Raw genomic sequence first — 19868 nt, 5'->3', positions numbered from 1 at the left:
AGAGGTCGAAATCTTTGACTAACTAACCAATTAGGGAGCACTTATCGAAAATTGGGCGGCAATTCATAAATCGATATCTGCGAATCAAGATGAATTATTTACATATATAAATGCCGCTTGATAATGTGGTGTTAACAACAACGGACGATCTGTTTATACCAGGCTTGGTACATCAGGTTTTTAACAAGTATAAACGCGATAATGGTATAATTTTAACTAAAGGTATTCAATACTGTCCGTTTTCCTTAAACTAGCTATAACGATTATTTTCATTTTCAGAGGAGCGTTCGCAGCTATTTTCAGAGTTGAGCGCTTTATTGGGAGAAGGACTTCTACAGCGCGCACTACATATACTTGATGAGTGGAACTTCATCACCTACTACACATCAGACCGCTATCGCTGTATAGTGGAACTGACTAGCAAGCGAAACTTGGCGCAAGTTGTGCGCGTTGTGCCTTATGTTAATTATTGCAAGTGCCGCTACTTCCAACGTTTTGTGTTGCAATTGAAAGAAGCAGGAGAGAAAGAAAACCGAGAGCAGAACCTGAACAGCAATCAAGTTTCCTTCACGTGTGAGCACGTATTGGCGCAGTGTTTGAATCAGCTATTACATCCCGAGCCACGGACACAGATCTTGACGCTTGATCAGTTTAGGTATTTTCAAATTGATATCTATGAGGATTGATGCAGCATTCGAAAGTGCTGTACGAGAAAGGCATTATTAAAAACCGTAAAATGTTAACACAATCACAATATGAAAACTATAAGCTGGTATGTCGCTTGGAGCACATGAAGGCCTTATACTCGTCCATCAAGGCGATTTGTTTTAGTGATGTAAAAAAGTCTACTTCTATTATATACATTTATCATCAAGTATTTCATCTTACAGTTCGGTACTCTGCATGCCAGTGAAGATGGGATACTCATCACGGTGGAGCAGGGTAAATCCATACAGGCCACATTGTGTATAGCTCCAGCATTTTTTGCCGAATTTAAGGTCGACGGCACACCGAGCTTCAGTGTGAAGATCAATGTACTGGCGGAGTGCCTGAGCCTGTTTGGTCTTTCAGATTGTAGCATTAAAATATTGTATAAGGGTGAAGGTGCACCATTGTTGCTGTTGTTAGAGCCTCACGACGACGATCAGGTTAGCACAGAGTGCTCCATTAAAACTACCAATGTGGAGGAGCAAATCGACTATGACCTGGATGCAAATAGTTCCAGTTTAAACACCATATTTATGCGTGGCCCAGATTTATCCAACATCTTTCACGAGCTGGACAAAGCAGCCGATGAATTTGAGTTTACCATATCACCGTTAAAACCGCACTTCAAAATCACCACTTTGGGTGTCATGCAAGCAGAGTCCAGCGTAGAGGTGGCCAAGTCAAGTGATATGGTTATATTGTTCAACTGTCGCGCGACAACGGTAGCCAGATACAAAAGTCAACAAATAAAGCTGACAAACAAAGCCATGCAGGTGGCCTCAAAGGTGGCAATAAAAACTGATGGCAGCGGGCTTTTGGAGATGCATTTCATGATGCAGTGCGATGACCAGGAGGAGCTGTATGTTCGGTTTTTCATAACACCATTGTTAGAAGTTGACGGCAATTGAAAATAACATTTTCTCGGCTATCTGGCAGCACTGTAGTGTTCTATTTCTTTTTGTTTAAATACCCTGTGGATAAAATGTATGGCAAGGGCAAGCGATTACGTGGGGTCAAAATGTGTGAGTATAATAAATATGTACGAAATATTTCATCATTCCAAGTTAAATAATATTAAAATTCTTGCAGCTTAAAGAATTAAATTATTGTATGAGCATTAATATCGCGTTTTACCATGATTGCAACTGTCAGCTTATTTGTAATCTGTTCGATATGTGAATACAGGGTGTGACATGGCATAAACTGTTACTTGTTGTTAGCATGTTACTGTTACTGTTGTTGTTGCCATGCCATCAGCTGTGCGCGCCAGGCATGTGTTTTGTTGTATGCCGTGCTTCCTCTTGCTATTCTTGGGTTTGGGTTGTTCTGGCGGAAAAAAGCGTGCTCAGTCTAATAAAACCAGGAAAATTTTGATTATAGGTGATTCCTACTATGCTTACGTAAGTATTTAGTTATTTATCGAAGAAATAATAATGAATTCAACTAAATAATAATCCATGTGATGTACAGGCATGAGTATTTCAAGACTCCAGCAGATGAAGATGAACTCGATGATATCGATGACGATATGGTAGTTGGTGTAATAGCTGAAATAGAACAGGAAGTACTCAACGAATCCGAAAGTGACGACGACGAATACGATTTGGCAGACATGGGGGCACCAGAGCCACAACGAAATGATGGCAACATCAGCTCTAACGAAAGCATCAGCAGCGATGGCAGCTTCGATCCGAATGCTGAGGACACTGACTCCGATGATTCAATGATGGATGAGGCCGCAACGGCTGGCGCAAGCATTCCCAAACGGCGCAAGGAGCAAAACGCAATGGATGGAGCGGGGCCCAGTGGTTCAGGTCCCAGTGGATCTGGTGATTATTCACATTTGGATGAGGACGATGAGACGGATGAGACTGTCCGTGCTATCATTGCAGCTATAAAGAAACCACGCAGTGCTCCCCCGGAGATTAGACTAGAGGATTTCATCACAGACATCTGCTTTCATCCAGAGCGAGATATTATCGCCCTGGCGACCATAATTGGAGATGTGCATCTGTATGAATATAGCAATGAAGAGAATAAGCTGTTACGCTCAATCGAAGTGCACGCAAAGGCCTGTCGAGATGTTGAGTTCACCGAGGATGGACGCAGTTTGATTACGTGCTCGAAGGACAAGTGCGTCATGGTCACCGACATGGAAACGGAAAAACTAAAAAAATTGTATGAGACAGCACATGATGATGCCATCAACAAATTGCATGTGCTCGATGAGCGTCTATTCGCCACCGGGGATGATGCCGGCACAGTAAAGCTTTGGGATTTTCGCACCAAAGATGCCATATTCGAACTAAAAGAAGTGGAGGATCAGATAACCCAAATGCTAACTAACGAACAGAATAAACTGCTGTTGGCGACCAGTGCCGATGGATATTTGACCACCTTTAATATTGGTGCTCGGAAGTTATATGTGCAATCGGAACCATATGAGGAGGAGCTCAACTGCATGGGCATTTATCGGGGCAGCTCTAAGTTGGTGGTGGGTACCTCTAAGGGGCGCCTTTACACCTACAATTGGGGCTACTTTGGCTACCATTGTGACATGTATCCAGGCATCAAAAGTCCCATAAGTCTGATGATACCCATTACGGACCGAATTGCCTGCGTAGCTGGCGAGGATGGTAACATGCGTGCCTGTCATATTGCTCCCTATCGCAATCTGGGCGTTGTGGGCCAGCACAATATGCCCATTGAATCGCTGGACATCAATAGCAGTGGTGAGCTATTGGCATCTTCATCGCACAATAACGATGTGCGCTTCTGGAACGTCAAATATTTCGAGGACTTTGGCGACATTAAATACAATGAGAAGCACAACGCCTACAAGGATAAGCGACACAATTTGCCATCATCGAAGTGCACAAATGCCTCCGACTTCTTTGCCGATATGACCAAGGAGCCGGATGATGACGACAACGACGACGGTGGAAATACAGTAGCTGGGCCCAATAATGTTACCTAGATGCTCTCAGTCATTCAATATTTGTAGCTCGACATTATAAATATATATCATTGTTAAACACTTCTTAACAATTTTTAGCTATAGTATTGTAAGACCTTGTGCTGTAAAGGCTTAATAAAAGTTAGCATGTACCTAAATACATACCCAGTTCATAGAATTTTGAAATTGATAAATATATAGAAATATATGTGCTCTAAAATGTGTTAAAAGCTTGAACTGGAGACCGATTCATTATTTAAATAATAAATAAAAATATAGAACCAAAAATCCTGAAACCAAAAATATTTAAATCTACAACCTCAAAAATTGAGATCTTACGGATTCCTGTGGTTGAAGCACACCGCACAGCTTTCATATAAGTAATAGCTCAGAAAAAAAACACGCTTTTATTTTTGATTCACTTTTTAATATACGTATTTGATTTGTAATTCATGTTTATCAATATATAATTATATAAAGGTATGTTATCCTTTTTAATTGGGTTTATATTACTATTATTTTTCTTGGATTTACCCAAAAGAGAACTTAGAGGTTAATTAAAATTATTTCTTTTTAGTGACTGGCGTCACACAACGTTTCAGATCAAATCAGGTGAAATCAACCAGTAAATCGATTACATATATATGGCAACAAATAGAATTCAATAGAGGATTAAAATGCAATTGAATTGAATGTTTAGTTTTTGTTATTTTTTATCGTTTTCTTTTTTGTTCATGGTACCACACTTTTTAATTTCGTGACAAATTATAAAATATGTGGGAGGGAGTGGAAAGCGTCGGGGGTATATCATAACAATTATTGTTTGGTACATTAAATAATTATTAATCATGGGGAGGCGGCATTTCAAAATTTAACAATACGTGGTACATGTTTGTAAATCACAAGAATTTCGTTTCATAAAACATGGACATAATTTTATAATGTAGGAATAATAATGATTCGGTGATTGTGCCAAAAATTAAAACACCTATCAATAAATTTATATATATTATGATAATACATACATATATATATATATGTGTGTATGTACGTAGAGTTTGAGCCAAAGTTTGCTTTTTTAAAGTTATTTTTTGTCCTTTTTCTTTATATATATATATATTCACATATATATATTTTAACGCAACGCAGCAAATTTTTTACACCTGATTTCGCCTGTTATGGTGGGTTCACAGTTCCAATTGGCTAACGTTTGACGATTTGTTTTTCTTTGTTTTTTTTTGTGATTTTGTGTTCTTTTTTTAGTTTGTGAATAAAAACAATTTGACGAGACTTTTTTATTGGCGGCTGCCGGCCTGACCCATGCATAACGAACATGACGAACTCAGGGAATTTAGAGTTGATTAGATGCATCACCCCATATTGCGTTCAAATAAGGCAGCGTCATCAGCTACAACACAACACCCATAACTGGGGTTTCCGGATGCTCCAGTGTATCCCCGGCATGCAATATTATTATTATTATATTTTTTTGGCTTGTTTTTTAAACATGGTTTCTCAGTGGTTATGGTTCTTGTTGCTTTTGCTGCTGCTGCGCCCCGCTGACGGCTCTGGCATGAATGTTTAACATGACGAGCTCAGTCCGAAAATCATATCCTCTTACTGCATTTTGCAGCGGATTTAGAGTCGATGTTGTGTCTGTTGTTGTCCTTATTGATGTCTTACATGAATACACCATGTACACAATGTCATAAGGTGGCAGTGCCAGCTGCAGCAGCCGCGGCAGCTGCTGCAACGCCACTGGAGCTGGGTACAAGTGCATCCTTTGCCATATGTGTTTCAATGTCAACGCGACAAATTGGACAGTGTTTGTTGGTGACGAGCCATTGATCTACGCAGTCAGTGTGGAAGAGATGCATGCAGGGCAAACGTCTGAAAGGCAACGCACATATATATTTTTAGTAACTGATAACAAAGCGACCTAGTTTCCATTACTCACCGCACATCATTCTCAATCTCGAAGAGCGACAAACAAATCGCGCACTTTTCCGCATCTTCATCCGATTCACTGGGTCGGCGCACTCGACGATATTTGTGAGGCAAAGTGTTGCGTTCAATAATCTCCTGCAAGAATTCAATTCATTCAATAATGCTGCAATATTTCAGATTTCTTTTGCATGCTTACCAATGTGGCACCACGATTGGGTCGAGGAGGTCCAATCAGTATGCGCGAGGTGCCCAGGGAGAGCGGCGTGGCCAGTCCAATTTCCAGGTGTAGCGGTGAGTAATGATGGAACATGTGGTGATGGACTGCAGCTCGACGTCGCTGTTGTTGATGTTGTAGTTGCTGCTGTTGTTGTTGCTGCTGCTGAATCTGTTGCTGCTGTTGCTGTTGTTGTTGCTGCTGTTGATATTGTATTCCCAGCTGCTGTGGCGGCGGCGGCGGCGGTGGCTGATGGGCATCGATTGGCCCAGTGGCCGTGGAACTCTGCTGTTGTACAGCTGCGTCATAGGCCGGATAATAAGCAGGATCGAGACTGGAGACGGGACCATTGCGTGCATGCACACAATTGCAAATGCTGTGTAAATAACGAGTGCGCAGACTGCTCGTTAGATTCAATGGATTTGAGGAGAGATCAATGGGCGTGGGTGTCATGTGACGACGGTGAAGCTCCTGCATACTCTGCTGTCGATACCACAGATTCTGATGCACCGGATACGGTGGGGCCGGCGTCAATGACGTAGCCACAATCGCACTAGCCCGATGTGGCGGATGTATGTGTGCATGCATTTGATTCTGCGGCGCCTGATGGCCTTGATGTGGCTGCGGCTGATAGTGCTGGCGATGATTATGGTAAGCATCTGAGCGCCGTAAGCTAAACGGTGGTGAGCCGCAATACTGCATTGATGGTCGCCCGGAATACATCTCGAGCGGTGGCGGCGGCGACACAGCAGCCGCAACAGTAACAATGGAGGACATCACCGGCGGTGGACCTGCGGCTGTGGCAACGGCAGTGGCAACAGGTGTAGTTGCACGATTTAGCATTTGGCTACGATGATGATAGTTATCCTCCATGCTACTGTTCTCCATGCTGGTAACTGGGGATGCCAAAGACAGCAGATCATGGAAGGATTGCGCTTGTGCTGCGGCCACAGTAGCTGCCACAGCAGCAGCGTTTAGAGCGCCACGTATTGAGCTCCGACTGCTGCCCGTGGAATTGGCCAAGCCTCCCTGATAATGTGGATTAGTCACCGGTCCCGGCGAGTAATCGCCATTGCTCCGGCTGGCCGGTAGTGTTGTAATTGTATAGTGCGGCACATAGTACGGCTGATAGCGATGGTAATAAGCGGCGGGACTGTTATGCTCACTTGGCACCGCCTCGGGTGTCGGTGCTACCGGCGTTGCAATAACCGGACCCGCTGACGTATGTTGTACGTAGGAGCCCGCATTAGCACTGGGCGTTGGCGGCAGCGCCTGTGGCGGGGGTTGCCCCTCTGACAACGGCGCAAAGTGCCACATGGGTGGCGGAGTGATAGGCTGGAAATAGCGCTGCGAGTGCGCCGCAGCTGCTTCAGCTTCCAAGCCAGGACATCGTGTGGGCAGCAGACTGATAATTGGTCCCATGGTGGCCGGCGTATGATCATAGCTGCTATAGTTGTGATCGGTGATGGCGACGCGATCCGTTAAAGCGCCAGTATAAAAAGCAAAGGATGTGCCCGCCGCCGGGCGCTGACGTCGTCGATCTTCGTACTCGCTGGCCGAATTTGGACGCGGTAGGAGGGTCGCTGATACGGAAGCAGTATTCGAAGCAGCTGCAGGCGGATTTAAGCTTTCGCTGATAGGTGCCGCACGACTGGCTAGCGGCTCATCGCGTATAAGCCGATGTAGTTGTTGCCGATGTTGCAGCTGCTGCTGCTGCTGTTGTTGCTGTTGCAGTTGCTGTTGCTGCTGTTGCAGTTGCTGCTGCTGGTGGTTGTGATGCTGTTGGTGGTGATGCTGTTGGTGGTGATGCTGCTGCTGCTGTTGCTGCTCCAGTCGATGACGATGCCGCGTTTGTTGCAACTGCTGCTGGATCGCCGTCTCATTACTGGCACCAAAGCCATCATCATCAGATGTCAGATCGATGGAGAGTATTGGCTCGCGTGTGGAGTGCACAAATACCACATCGTCATCATCGTCATCCGAGCCGGAAGTCCAATCCAATAGCTGCAGATCCGGCGCCGTGAGCACCGCATTATCTTTGTTATTAGCGTGTGAACCAGAGGATTGTCGTCTGCCTGTCGAAGTGGACGGCAGGTTGGGTAGCTCCATTGTGCTGGATGCCGCTCGGGTGCCATCTGTATCACGCGGCCGACCCACATAGGTTATTACGCAGGAACCGGCACTTGTCGGCTGACTCCGCGGCTGCAGCGGTTGCGCCATAGACTGCTCGGACTCCTAGATTACAGAAAAAAGATTAAATACAATTATTGAGGAATTTATTTTGAATTTTCAGTTGTTATTTCAACAGACCCTTGCAGACATATGACGAAGTTGTAATAAAGGATTGCTCCACCTACAAATATTACTCAAGTTTGTGGATATTCGTATAATCTGTGAACTCTATCATACCAAAACGAAAAAAAAAATAACAAAAATGATAATATCTCTAAACGCCTATTTTGTATTAAAATAACTCAACACTGACAGAAAAATATTGAGGCATTAAATAATGTCAATTTCTAGTTATATAGCATTACCCAAATATTTTCATATGTACATAAATATTTGTATTGTTTTATTTATTTATTATTTATTATTTATTATTGTTTTTAATATATTCCTCAGATATATATTACACCTACAGATTTCAATCAGTATTGAATATGGTTCACTTACCTGTTGCTCATTACTCCGGGCCAGCTCCGCATAGGTACGATGCCGATGACGACCTGGCTGAAATGCATTGAAATTCGTTGGCGACAGATTGGACATGGTGGAGGCGGAGGAGGACAGTCGTAGATCATTACGGGATTCCAGACGTGCCTGCTTTCTGGGTGGCTGACACAAGCTGTGATTGCTGCTGCTACCGCTGCTGTTGGTCGCCGGAATAGGCTCATCCATGGATCGTACACGGGAACGCGTGCGCACAATCCCGCCCGAGCCAAAGCAAAATTTAAGCACAGCTGCTGTACGTTGCTGCTGCTGTTGTTCCGCAATGGGTGTGTCGGCACCTCTATCATTGGTCAGACGATGAACGCCACAGATGTCTCGACCACCATAGTCTACGCTGCAGGTGGTGTGAGTAGCTGTAGAGCAGGATGCAGAATTGGAGCGCATAAAACTGCTTTCTGAGGGCAGAGGTGGGGGCGGTAGATCATTAAATGAATTGCCACGACTATTGAAATACGTGTGATCCGTATGGCGGCCCTCCAGATCGCTGTGGGCACTCTGCGGCCGTCCGGCTATGGATTCAGTTGCTGCATTACGCATGCGAAGATCCCACCCATCGTCGCTGCTGTTATCGCCAGCATGATCCAGCTCGCTGGGGTACCGTCGTTGCCGATAAACATGACGGCTACGATGGTGCTGCTGCTGCTGTTGCGCTTGGGCACTGGTGCTGGGCGTAGCATCCAACTCGATGACCGATGAGGAAGCCGCAGCGGAAGCTGTCGCATCAATGACGGTACCGTTTACGCCTGCAGCTGTTGTATTTCCACTTCGATTTCGACTCGATTGATGCTTCTTTTTTTGCAGCGCTGATGTTGTTGTGGTTGTGTTGGTGGTGCGCGTATTGGCGAACTGCACGTGCTCCGTATCCGATGCACTGGACGTGACATCATCAAAAGCCGTGGCATTGCCATTAGCCAGATGAGAGTTAATATTATTATTACTGTTGCTGCTGCTTGCCTCAAAGGAGCTGTTTGTGCTGCTGTTGTTGTGGGAGCTCAAGAGAGAACTGCTGGGCAGCTCATAGCCCGCCGACGGTGCACTATGTCTAGACTGCTGCATTAATTGCTCATCAACAGCATGGTCATCCATTGCAGCGGGCCAGATGCTACCTAAATGCGACACACTGTTGATGTTGTTGGTGCTATTGTCATAATCTTGATGTTGCGTGTGCGTCTCTTGCTGCTGATGCTGATGCCGTAGTTGTTGTTGTGACAGAACATCCCTTTCAGTCTTACGTTGCGAGTGATTTGGAATGAATGAGCCGCTGTTCCTACGGCTGTTGCTGGTACTATTCCCCGTCGCTGACAACGTGGATGTGGCGGTCGCCGTTGATGTCGAGCTGAGTTCAAAGAATTGCGTTGGCTCACCTGCGCCATTGCCATTCGATTGAGTGGAATGCACATGCTCCATGGGCGCCGCGTAGCTGCTATTGGTTTCTACCAGCCGATTGCAATGGCATACATCACGTATGACATTACATTTCCAGCACTTGTTGCCAGTTGAGCTCGCTGGCTCCGCATAGGACTCACGATTAACACTTCTGGACGTCGGCTGATACTGAAACAGGGGTACATAACCACCATTGGGAACACCACTAGCACCAGCACCAGCACCGTCACCACCACCACCACCACCGTCACCACCACCACCACCACTACCACTACTACTACCAGCTCCACCAACAGAAACAGTTGTTGTCGCTATTTGCGACTGCTGCGATGTTGCTTGAAGATAGGAGGGCACAACTACATAACTGTCCGGCAGCGATTCACGTGGCTGTTCGAAGTAGACGGCATATGGTGATCGTTCTAGAATGCAATCAAATTAAATCAAGTGATACCATTATTCTATTTAGTTTAAAAGTCCACTTACGGGCTTCTCGGGAGCCAAGCTGTAGCATGACATCTGAATATCCAATCGGTACGCCGTGATGCTGGTTACGATGCTGGTCCTGCATGTGCTGTCGATGTCTGAGTTCATCCTGTTCATTTTCCATGCTTACGCTTTTTTTTTTGTTGGTTTTTTTTTTACTTTTAAAGAGAAACATAAATGAGAAAAATGATTAATGTGTCTACGCGATCACGTAAATATGAGTATTATGAACATATCGAACCAACAAATTTTGAATATGTCGATTAAAGTAGCCTACTGTGACCTACTGTCATCTACTCTTAATATTATATATATCCACTGTCTGACCTGGCCAATAAGCTAAATTTGTTAAATTTATGATAAAATTTTAATACAATACTAATTGCTGCGCTTCTTTATAAACGAAAAAACTTATTTTATATGTCATACCTAACTATTAGAAATATTCTTAATTACATAGTACGATTGAGTGTTTAACAAAAGGTGCTTCCTTTGTGGCACCTGATTTTAACCTGATTCAACCATTGCTGATTATTACACACTTTTAATTTCCTGACAAATCGGGCTGGTGTACTAAAACTTTTATTTGTTTTGCAGAGAGGTCTCTGATAAGAAATTGAGATCTTTCCCAAAAACAGCTGTGAGTGAGGAATAAGACAAAGAGAGCTAAATATTTTGGTAGTCAATGAGAATAAATAAGTAAGAAAGAGAAGGAGCGAAGTAAAGAGAGTAGCATAATTTAGGTGAGCACGCAAAACGGAACAGAGGGAGAGCGAATGGAGCTTACCTGCTGCCCGAAGCCCGACAAGACACCTTAGTGGCAATGTAAGGGAATCGCTAATTTGCAAATAACGCAGTCATTTTTATAACGTAGTTTTGATTTCAACACATGCGATAACTACTCCAGCACCGCTTTAATAATATAAAAGTGCGATTAAATCCTCGCGAACGTTGTTAAAATTTCATAAATAGCACAAAAATATTAACGTCGTAGGGAAAAAATCACACACACACTGACTGCCATGAGTATCGATGTATCGATGCTTGAACATTTGCAATGGACGATATCGATAAGTAAACGACAAGAAATATGAAAAGCCGTTGTCTAAAGCTTTTTATCAATACAGTCTTTATAAAGCTACACAATGTAAGCTGGTTTCCAAATTTTGAAGTTTGCAATTGAAAAAATTGAATAATTAACTTAAAAGCGCCATATATAAAGTGTTGCATAATGACCAATTATCAAACGTTGGATAACACTAAAAAATATATCGACTCACGAGTCTATAAATATCGATAGCATATCAACAACCCTACATTCCGCAGGCATGAAAAATCTAAAAGTTAAAGTAATTTGTTTATAATAAAAGTGCCAGACATCAAACGAATTGATATTACCAGCACTGAAACGGTACATATATGTTCACATGTATATGTAAAATGCTTCAAAAACGTATATGTTTAATGCAACGGCTACGTGTATTCAATTGACTTAACATACAGGGGCGGGGTGTGGTTTGTGGCTTAAAATTCGTGTACGTTAAAAATATGTTTGCATATAACAAAAAGGAAAAGAAACAAGAACAATACGAGCCGACTAATTACTTATGCCAAGCACAAAAACCCGAGCTATATTAATTGAAAGCCTCAATTGTTTGTAATGTGCAAATCAGTTTGTGGCAAGCGGCCAAAGCGGCTGGCGATTGCGATTGATGTTGTGTGTATATGAAAACAAAAAAGAAATACAATAATAACGACAACAACACTATTGTTTTATTCGTTTTGTGCTCTTACTTTGTAGATTTGGCAACGTAAAAAAACATCAGTCCAACCATACACTTACACACACTACACTCACAACAACTACACTCACTCACACACATACAGCAACAACAACATACTATAAGAGTCACCCAGTTCCCCTCAGTTCTAAGTTAGACTGCAATGAGCAGCTGCAGCGTAAGCGTACGAGATGTCCCGGCTCGCTGATTACTTTGTAATTGTTGGCTACGATAACGACAAAGAAAGTGAGTGTCACATACATGCATACATATATAAGCATATTGATATATGTATGTGTACTTGTTGGAATATAATATACATTTGTTTCATTTTTTTCTGCAGAAACTGCCGGCAATGTCTGCGGTCAGCCAATATGCGGAAAAATTGTGCAACGCTTTCCCGAGAAAGATTGGCCGGACACGCCCTTTATTGAGGGCATCGAATGGGTGGGTATACATTGTTTTCACACACATGCCCACACACACATTTACTTAAACTTTTAATTGTAGTTCTGTCAGCCGCTCGGCTGGAATTTATCGTACGAGAAACAAGAGCCGAAATTCTTTATATCCGTGCTCACCGACATCGATGCAAATAAGCATTATTGTGCATGCTTAAGTTTTCATGAAACTCTGGCGATCACCCAAACCCGCACGGTGGACGATGAAGATGAGACCATTGCCAACAATAGCAATGGCAACTGCGGTAATCGCGGATTGCTGGGCCCGCCTCCCGTTGAGTCAATAACACATCACAGCATTATGTATGCGCCCAAATGCTTGGTGCTAATATCTCGACTGGATTGCGCAGAGACTTTTAAGGTAACGGCTAAACTTTACATACATATTATTTTGATTTTCTAAAAAAATCTATTTATTGTACAGAACTGTCTGGGTACCATCTACACTGTGTACATTGAGAATTTGCCATATGCCATGGAGAATCTTATTGGCAACATACTGGGCTGCATACAAGTTCCACCGGCAGGTGGGCCGCAGGTGCGGTTTTCAATTGGCGCCGGTGACAAGCAATCGCTGCAGCCACCGCAAAGCTCATCCCTGCCAATGACGGGGAGCGGTGTTTACTTCCTGTTCAAGCAGCTCGGCATTAAGAATGTGCTGATATTACTTTGCGCCGTGATGACTGAAAACAAAATACTCTTTCACTCCAAATGCTATTGGCATCTCACGGATAGTTGCCGGGCATTGGTTGCGCTCATGTATCCATTTCGCTATACACACGTCTACATACCCATACTCCCCGCCCCGCTCACGGAGGTGCTGTCCACGCCAACACCCTTTATTATGGGCATACATAGTTCGCTGCAATCGGAGATCACAGACTTGCTGGATGTCATTGTGGTAGATTTGGATGGTGGTCTAGTGACCATACCAGATGCACTAACGCCACCTGTGCCCATATTTCCATCACCATTGTGGGAGCAAACGCAGGATTTGCTCAGCATGATACTTTTTCCCAATTTGGCGCAAGCTGATCTCGCCTTCCCCAATAATGAGCGGCCCAACTCAACTATGGTCAAGACCGAAGCACAAATTGACAAGGAGCTGCGCGCCATATTTATGCGTCTATTCGCACAGCTGCTCCAGGGCTATCGCTCTTGCCTGACCATCATACGTATTCACCCCAAGCCAGTGATTACATTTCACAAGGCTGGATTTTTGGGTGCTCGCGATCTTATCGAGAGCGAGTTTTTGTTTCGCGTTCTTGATAGCATGTTCTTTACCACATTTGTGAATGAACGTGGACCGCCTTGGCGGGCTGCTGATGCCTGGGATGAGCTGTACAGCTCGATGAATGAACTGCTCAAAACGGAGTCACAAAATCGGAATCTCGTATGTAATGAAAACAAAGATTTATAACAAAACTAAACCTTATTTATGTACCATTGCAGATACTCACACATATCCAAGAACTAGGCCGCACACTTTACGAGAACGAGGCATCTAATGCTCACACAACCTATGCCCAAAAAGTGCTAAAGCCGCCACAAGGCTCTTTTCAACGCATTCACCAGCCGCCATTTCCACGTATTAACGTTGAAAAAGTAGAGCTAATCATCCAGGATGGCATACGCAAGAATGGTCAATCGCAGCGGTTTCATGTCACCCGCAATCAACCCCGAATTATACCCATGGGTCCGCGACTGCCCGAAGCCCTGGAGCTGCGACCCACAACGGTGCACAATTCAGCCCGTCGCTTGGAGGTGCTGCGCACCTGTGTTTCATACATATTTGAAAATCGCATTGCGGATGCGAGAAAGCTACTGCCTGCTGTAATGCGCACACTAAAGCATCGAGACGCACGTCTCATTCTTTGTCGCGAGCTGTTTGGCTACGTACATGGCAATAAAGCGGTGCTGGATCATCAACAATTCGATTTGGTAGTGCGCTTCATGAACAAAGCGCTACAGAACTCATCGGGCGTGGATGAGTATACTGTAGCAGCTGCGCTGCTTCCCATGTCAACCATATTCTGCCGTAAGCTTTCCATGGGCGTGGTACAATTTGCCTATACGGAAATACAGGATCATGTCATATGGAAGAATCTGCAGTTTTGGGAATCCACTTTCTTTCAGGATGTGCAGGCTCAAATCAAGGCACTGTATTTGTTGCAGCGTCGCCAGAACGAACACAACAAGGAAGCCAACTGCGTACTGGACGAAGTTCCGCTGGAAGAGCCAACGGCGCTAGAAATAACCGCAGAACAATTGCGCAAGAGTCCTACCATCGAGGAGGAGAAAAAGGCTGAGCTGGCCAAATCAGAAGAGTCCACGCTCTATAGCCAGGCCATACACTTTGCTAATCGCATGGTATCTCTGCTAATACCGCTCGACGTCAATGTGGATGCGGCCAGCAAACCTAAGCTGCCCTTTCGGCTCGAGGAGAACCAGAGCGTTTCCAATAGGTATTATAATATAGATCGAACAGAACGCATTTTTCTTCACTCGACTATTTTTCTCTTTTCTTTTTAGTATTATGGGCTCGCACAGCCTGAGCGAACATTCCGATGAAGGATTTGAGGAGAACGATGCCTCTGAGATAGGCGTTACTGTAGGCAAAACAATCTCTCGTTTCATTGATTGCGTTTGCACGGAGGGCGGCGTCACCTCGGAGCACATACGCAATCTGCACGACATGGTCCCAGGTGTGGTGCACATGCATATTGAATCGCTGGAGCCAGTTTATCTCGAAGCCAAGCGGCATCCGCATGTGCAGAAGCCGAAAATCCAGACGCCTTGTCTACTGCCCGGCGAGGAATTAGCGAACGATCATTTGCGTTGCTTTCTCATGCCCGATGGACGAGAAGATGACACCCAGTGTTTGATACCCGCCGAGGGTGCGTTGTTCTTGACGAACTATCGCATCGTTTTCAAGGGCTCGCCCTGTGATCCGCTCTTTTGCGAGCAGACAATTGTGCGTGCCTTTCCCATTGCCTCACTGCTCAAAGAAAAGAAGATATCGATGCTGTATTTGGCCCATCTGGATCAAACGCTGCCGGAGGGCTTGCAGCTGCGATCCAGCTGCTTTCAGCTGCTCAAAATAGCCTTCGATACGGAGGTTACGCTCGAACAAATCGAAACGTTTCGCAAAACCCTGAACAAGGCGCGCCATCCATTTGATGAATTTGAGTATTTTGCATTTCAATCTTATGGAACTATGCTACAAGGCGTTGTACCTTTAAAAACCAAGGAGAAGTACTCCACGCTCAAGGGTTTTGCTAAGAAAACGCTGTTACGCACAGCCAAAAAAGCTGGATTCAAGCAAAAGGTCCAAACGAAGCGCAAATTGGTACCGGAGTATGAGATGGGCGGTGGCAGCACAGATGCACTCGAAACCCACTCCATAGACGATGAGCTGGAGGATGGAGATGAGTTTGAGACGCAGCAGAACGAAGCACTACCACGTCTGCTCACGACCAAGGACATCGATCGCATGCGTGAGCGTAGCTATGTACGTGATTGGAAACGTCTTGGCTTCGATGCAGAGGCACAACTCGGATTTCGCATCAGTAATGCCAATGCCAACTATGCCACGTGTCGTACTTATCCGGCCATTATAGTAGCGCCGGTCCATTGCAGCGATGCGGTCATGACGCACCTGGGACGCTGTTTCAAGAGCCAGCGGATACCCCTGCCCACGTGGCGGCACAATAATGGCTCATTGCTCATACGCGGTGCACAGCCAAATAGCAAGTCCGTAATTGGCATGATCAAGAATACAACGGGGGCAAATACCATGGCGCATAATGATGTCACTCATTATCCGGAGCAGGATAAATATTTAATGGCGCTGATCAATACAATGCCTGTGCTGACGCCGCTCGACGCACTCAATCAGTATACTGATATGAATCTCTCGATAAACTCACTGCTTGGACATGGTGAAGAACATCAATCGTTAACACCAGAGTTTATGCGCAAACAGCGAACAAATTTGAGTATGACGGAAGGTAGTAAAGCCAATGTCGGCGGCAACAAAGGTGGCACCATGAAAGGAAATGAAAGGACGGCGGCGAACGCCTTTCGGAAGATGCGGCTCTATGTTCTAGGTCGGTTTACACATGCCAGAGTTGAGCTGCTATAGCATCTAATATATTTATGTTTTTTCCTGCGCAGGTGAAAAATCGCAAGCCAAATCGAATTTGAATGGTGATTTCTGTGCGGATTTTATACCCGTGGACTATCCGGATATACGGCAATCTCGATCAGCATTCAAGAAACTGATACGTGCCTGCATGCCCTCACATAATATCAGTGAAGCAGACAGCCTGAGCTTTGCCAAGATGGTTGAGCAATCAGATTGGCTGCAGCAAATCTCTACCCTGCTGCAGCTATCCGGTGCCGTTGTGGACCTCATTGACTTGCAGGAAAGTAGCGTCATGCTTTCACTGGAGGATGGCTCCGACGTGACTGCCCAGCTGTCGAGCATCGCACAACTGTGCCTTGATCCCTATTATCGCACGATCGACGGCTTTCGTGTGCTCGTCGAGAAAGAGTGGCTGGCATTCGGACATCGTTTCGCCCATCGCAGTAATTTGAAACCATCCCATGCCAGCACAAATATTGCCTTCGCGCCCACATTTTTGCAGTTTCTGGATGTTGTCTATCAGCTGCAGCGACAGTTTCCCATGGCCTTTGAGTTTAATGATTTCTATTTGCGTTTTTTGGCCTATCACGTAGTCTCGTGTCGATTTCGCACATTTCTCTTTGACTGCGAATTGGAGCGGTACGATTCCGGCATTGCGTCCATGGAGGACAAGCGCGGCTCACTGAGCACCAAGCATATATTTGGTGGTGGTGGTAGTGCTGCGAATGGTTCGGATGACGAATGTAATGTTTATCCACTCGACATACGCAGTCCACGGACGCCTAATCAAATGAATCGCATTGGACACTCCATTTTCGATTATATCGAGCGACAGCACAACAAATCGCCAATATTCTATAATTTCCTGTACTCTGCTAACAGAGATGTGGTGCTGCGTCCGCAGAATAGCGTGGCTGCCTTAGATCTGTGGAGCTTTTATACCAACGAGGAGCTGGCACAAGGACCGCCCTACGATCTGGAAGTGACCAATGTTGATGATGAAATCGATCTGTCTGAGATCAAGGGCAAACGGATGGTGATTAGCGCCGGCTATGACAACATTGAGAAATGCAATCCCAATGCCTATGTATGCCTGCTCAGCGAGGTGAAACAGGCGGAAACGGAACGCGGCCATCTGCCACAGAAGTGGCAGTTGGTGTGGAACAATATGGTCGTACCACAATCGGAGTCCATATCGCGTAAAACTTCAATGAGCAGCATGCTGGTCCAGACGCATCAACACAAACGCTCCACGCTCGAAATTATAATGAAGGGCCGCTTGGCTGGGTATCAGGATAAGTTCTTTCATCCGCATCGCTTTGAAAAGCATCCCTATACGACGCCCACTAATTGCAATCATTGCACTAAGCTGCTGTGGGGGCCGGTTGGCTATCGTTGTATGGACTGTGGTAACTCCTATCATGAAAAGTGTACGGAGCTCTCCATGAAGAACTGTACCAAATACAAGGCCATAGATGGTACTGTCGGACCGCCCAATGTCAACATATCCCAGGGTGATACCGCCAGCATTGCATCCAGTGCAGCGACCACCGCTCGCACCTCCAGTCACCACTTCTACAACCAGTTCAGCAGCAATGTTGCCGAGAATCGCACGCACGAAGGGTGAGTATCAATTGCCTATGCATATTATATATAGATCCTTATTGATAATGTCCATCCTATTCCCAGACATCTCTACAAACGTGGCGCTCTGCTGAAGGGATGGAAGCAACGCTGGTTCGTTTTAGACTCGATTAAACATCAATTGCGCTATTATGATACATCCGATGACACAGCGCCGAAGGGTATTATAGGTAAAATTGTATTTTGAAGTTGGTAAACATAAATGTATTCATGACATATAATGTTCGTATTTCAGAGTTGGCCGAGGTGCAGTCGGTGACTGCCGCACAGCCCGCACAAATTGGCACAAAACGCGTCGATGAAAAGGGTTTCTTTGATGTAAGTAGAATTATCGCAGTAAGAGCAAACAAATGCCCAGGGCTGAAGTCTATTAGCATATTGATAGAGGATTTGAGTTCAACAAAATTAGTTCTCAAAATGAAATAATATACTAACGTTTATGCTTTAACCTTGTAACCCAAACCAAATCCATTCAATCTCTTGCAGCTTAAAACGTCGAAGCGGACTTATAACTTCTATGCGATGAATGCGAACCTGGCTCAGGAGTGGACAGAAAAGTTGCAGGCTTGTTTGCAGTAACTCGAAATTCATCCGGCAATGGCAGATATCGTTTGTTATCCTGGCGATCTATTTAGTGCTACTACCCGCTGCGGCTTCTGCATAGGCTTACTTTCAATGCGTGTTTCTGCTCTTCCTTCTGCTATATATACACATATATATATATTTATATATATAAATTATGCTGAATGTTCTGTTTTGTTTTAGGACAATCCAATTAACGTTATTATTCTTATTATATCCTATATGTTTTTTTTTATATGTGATAGAGTATTTATTTGTGAATGCGTGTATTACTCTGGATCTGTAGTAGCTCTGTGTGTATTATTTATAACCGAAATATTTTTACATATATAAGTTGAATTAGTGTCAAACGTTGTTTATTAACACTCGCATAATGCATAAATTACATGAATATTTAGCAACAATTAACGTAGGCGACAAAAGCTAAACAAATTATATAGTAAAATGGAAAAAAGTAACTAAAATTAAAAAAAAAAAAAAAAGAATATTACTTTAAATGTGCATATATATATATAAATATATAAAAGGAAACTATAATATCATGTGATTATACGTATAATGCTGACAAGAATGAATGAACAACTGTAATGGAAATCGAGATGGAAATGGAAAAGAAAGCCACGATAACAACTTTTTATATACATTTATACATATTTATATTTATATATATAAATACCTATGTATTTGCTATATGTCTAATTCTACATACATACATACTTATATAGTAAAAATACCAAAGATAATTCCACCTTTGTTGCGCAATTAAAATGCATTTCTTAATTTCTTCCTTTGAATTAAATTTAATTATTAAACGCCTTTTTTATTT

At 44.1% G+C, this 19868-nt stretch overlaps 5 protein-coding genes and 1 long non-coding RNA gene across 7 annotated transcripts in view; 4 read left to right on the top strand and 2 right to left on the bottom strand.

Moving 5' to 3' along the window:
* LOC149092197 (uncharacterized) overlaps positions 1–19868 on the bottom strand; it is a 102586-nt gene that overhangs the window by 54162 nt on the left and 28556 nt on the right. The gene's annotated exons all lie outside the window — the stretch shown is intronic.
* On the top strand, positions 33–812 carry Sws1 (SWIM domain containing Srs2 interacting protein 1). The gene is made up of 2 exons (XM_018112197.3): positions 33–222; positions 280–812. The coding sequence occupies exons 1-2, from the start codon at positions 111–113 to the stop codon at positions 684–686; spliced, it is 519 nt and encodes a 172-aa protein (XP_017967686.1). The 5' UTR covers positions 33–110; the 3' UTR covers positions 687–812.
* Positions 686–1766, top strand: Rad1 (Radiation insensitive 1). Its single transcript, XM_018112196.3, has 2 exons — positions 686–835; positions 891–1766. Exons 1-2 carry the CDS (start codon positions 686–688, stop codon positions 1614–1616), a joined length of 876 nt encoding a protein of 291 aa, XP_017967685.1. The 3' UTR covers positions 1617–1766.
* LOC108659332 (WD repeat-containing protein 55 homolog) lies at positions 1854–3822 on the top strand. Of its 2 annotated transcripts, XM_018112193.3 has the most exons (2): positions 1854–2108; positions 2179–3822. In XM_018112193.3, exons 1-2 carry the CDS (start codon positions 2101–2103, stop codon positions 3683–3685), a joined length of 1515 nt encoding a protein of 504 aa, XP_017967682.1. In that variant the 5' UTR covers positions 1854–2100; the 3' UTR covers positions 3686–3822. The 2 variants fall into 2 exon arrangements, with proteins under 2 accessions (XP_017967682.1, XP_017967683.1); XM_018112194.3 differs by lacking the exon at positions 1854–2108 and having other exon boundaries at positions 2171–3822.
* Positions 4909–10673, bottom strand: LOC108660215 (uncharacterized). Its single transcript, XM_089260093.1, has 5 exons — positions 10428–10673; positions 8502–10363; positions 5808–8060; positions 5622–5746; positions 4909–5554 (listed from the first exon to the last, which is right to left on the bottom strand). Exons 1-5 carry the CDS (start codon positions 10600–10602, stop codon positions 5371–5373), a joined length of 4599 nt encoding a protein of 1532 aa, XP_089116219.1. The 5' UTR covers positions 10603–10673; the 3' UTR covers positions 4909–5370.
* On the top strand, positions 11610–19854 carry Sbf (SET domain binding factor). Its single transcript, XM_018112189.3, has 11 exons — positions 11610–11838; positions 12229–12454; positions 12552–12655; positions 12719–13030; positions 13094–14062; positions 14122–15134; positions 15202–16778; positions 16846–18439; positions 18506–18630; positions 18696–18778; positions 18947–19854. Exons 2-11 carry the CDS (start codon positions 12400–12402, stop codon positions 19037–19039), a joined length of 5925 nt encoding a protein of 1974 aa, XP_017967678.1. The 5' UTR covers positions 11610–11838; positions 12229–12399; the 3' UTR covers positions 19040–19854.

This window comes from Drosophila navojoa, chromosome 2 (genome assembly GCF_054131105.1).
Source record: "Drosophila navojoa isolate 15081-1374.11 chromosome 2, UAZ_NAV_1.0, whole genome shotgun sequence".
In the NCBI taxonomy this organism is placed as follows: domain Eukaryota; kingdom Metazoa; phylum Arthropoda; class Insecta; order Diptera; family Drosophilidae; genus Drosophila; species Drosophila navojoa.
Note: the sequence above shows the minus strand (reverse complement) of the source record. Positions and strands in the feature narration are given on the sequence as shown.

Coding starts and splice junctions, on each gene's coding strand:
- Sws1 (XM_018112197.3), top strand. CDS start 111: ATGCCGCTTGATAATGTGGTGTTAACAACAACGGACGATCTGTTTATA. Junction 223..279: donor TGGTATAATTTTAACTAAAG/GTATTCAATACT, acceptor TTTCATTTTCAG/AGGAGCGTTCGCAGCTATTT.
- Sbf (XM_018112189.3), top strand. CDS start 12,400: ATGTCCCGGCTCGCTGATTACTTTGTAATTGTTGGCTACGATAACGAC. Junction 15,135..15,201: donor AACCAGAGCGTTTCCAATAG/GTATTATAATAT, acceptor TTTTCTTTTTAG/TATTATGGGCTCGCACAGCC. Junction 16,779..16,845: donor GATGCGGCTCTATGTTCTAG/GTCGGTTTACAC, acceptor TTTCCTGCGCAG/GTGAAAAATCGCAAGCCAAA.
- LOC108660215 (XM_089260093.1), bottom strand. CDS start 10,602: ATGTTTCTCTTTAAAAGTAAAAAAAAAACCAACAAAAAAAAAAGCGTA. Junction 8,061..8,501: donor CCCGGAGTAATGAGCAACAG/GTAAGTGAACCA, acceptor TCTGTAATCTAG/GAGTCCGAGCAGTCTATGGC. Junction 5,555..5,621: donor GAGATTGAGAATGATGTGCG/GTGAGTAATGGA, acceptor GTTGCCTTTCAG/ACGTTTGCCCTGCATGCATC.
- Rad1 (XM_018112196.3), top strand. CDS start 686: ATGCAGCATTCGAAAGTGCTGTACGAGAAAGGCATTATTAAAAACCGT. Junction 836..890: donor AGGCGATTTGTTTTAGTGAT/GTAAAAAAGTCT, acceptor TTCATCTTACAG/TTCGGTACTCTGCATGCCAG.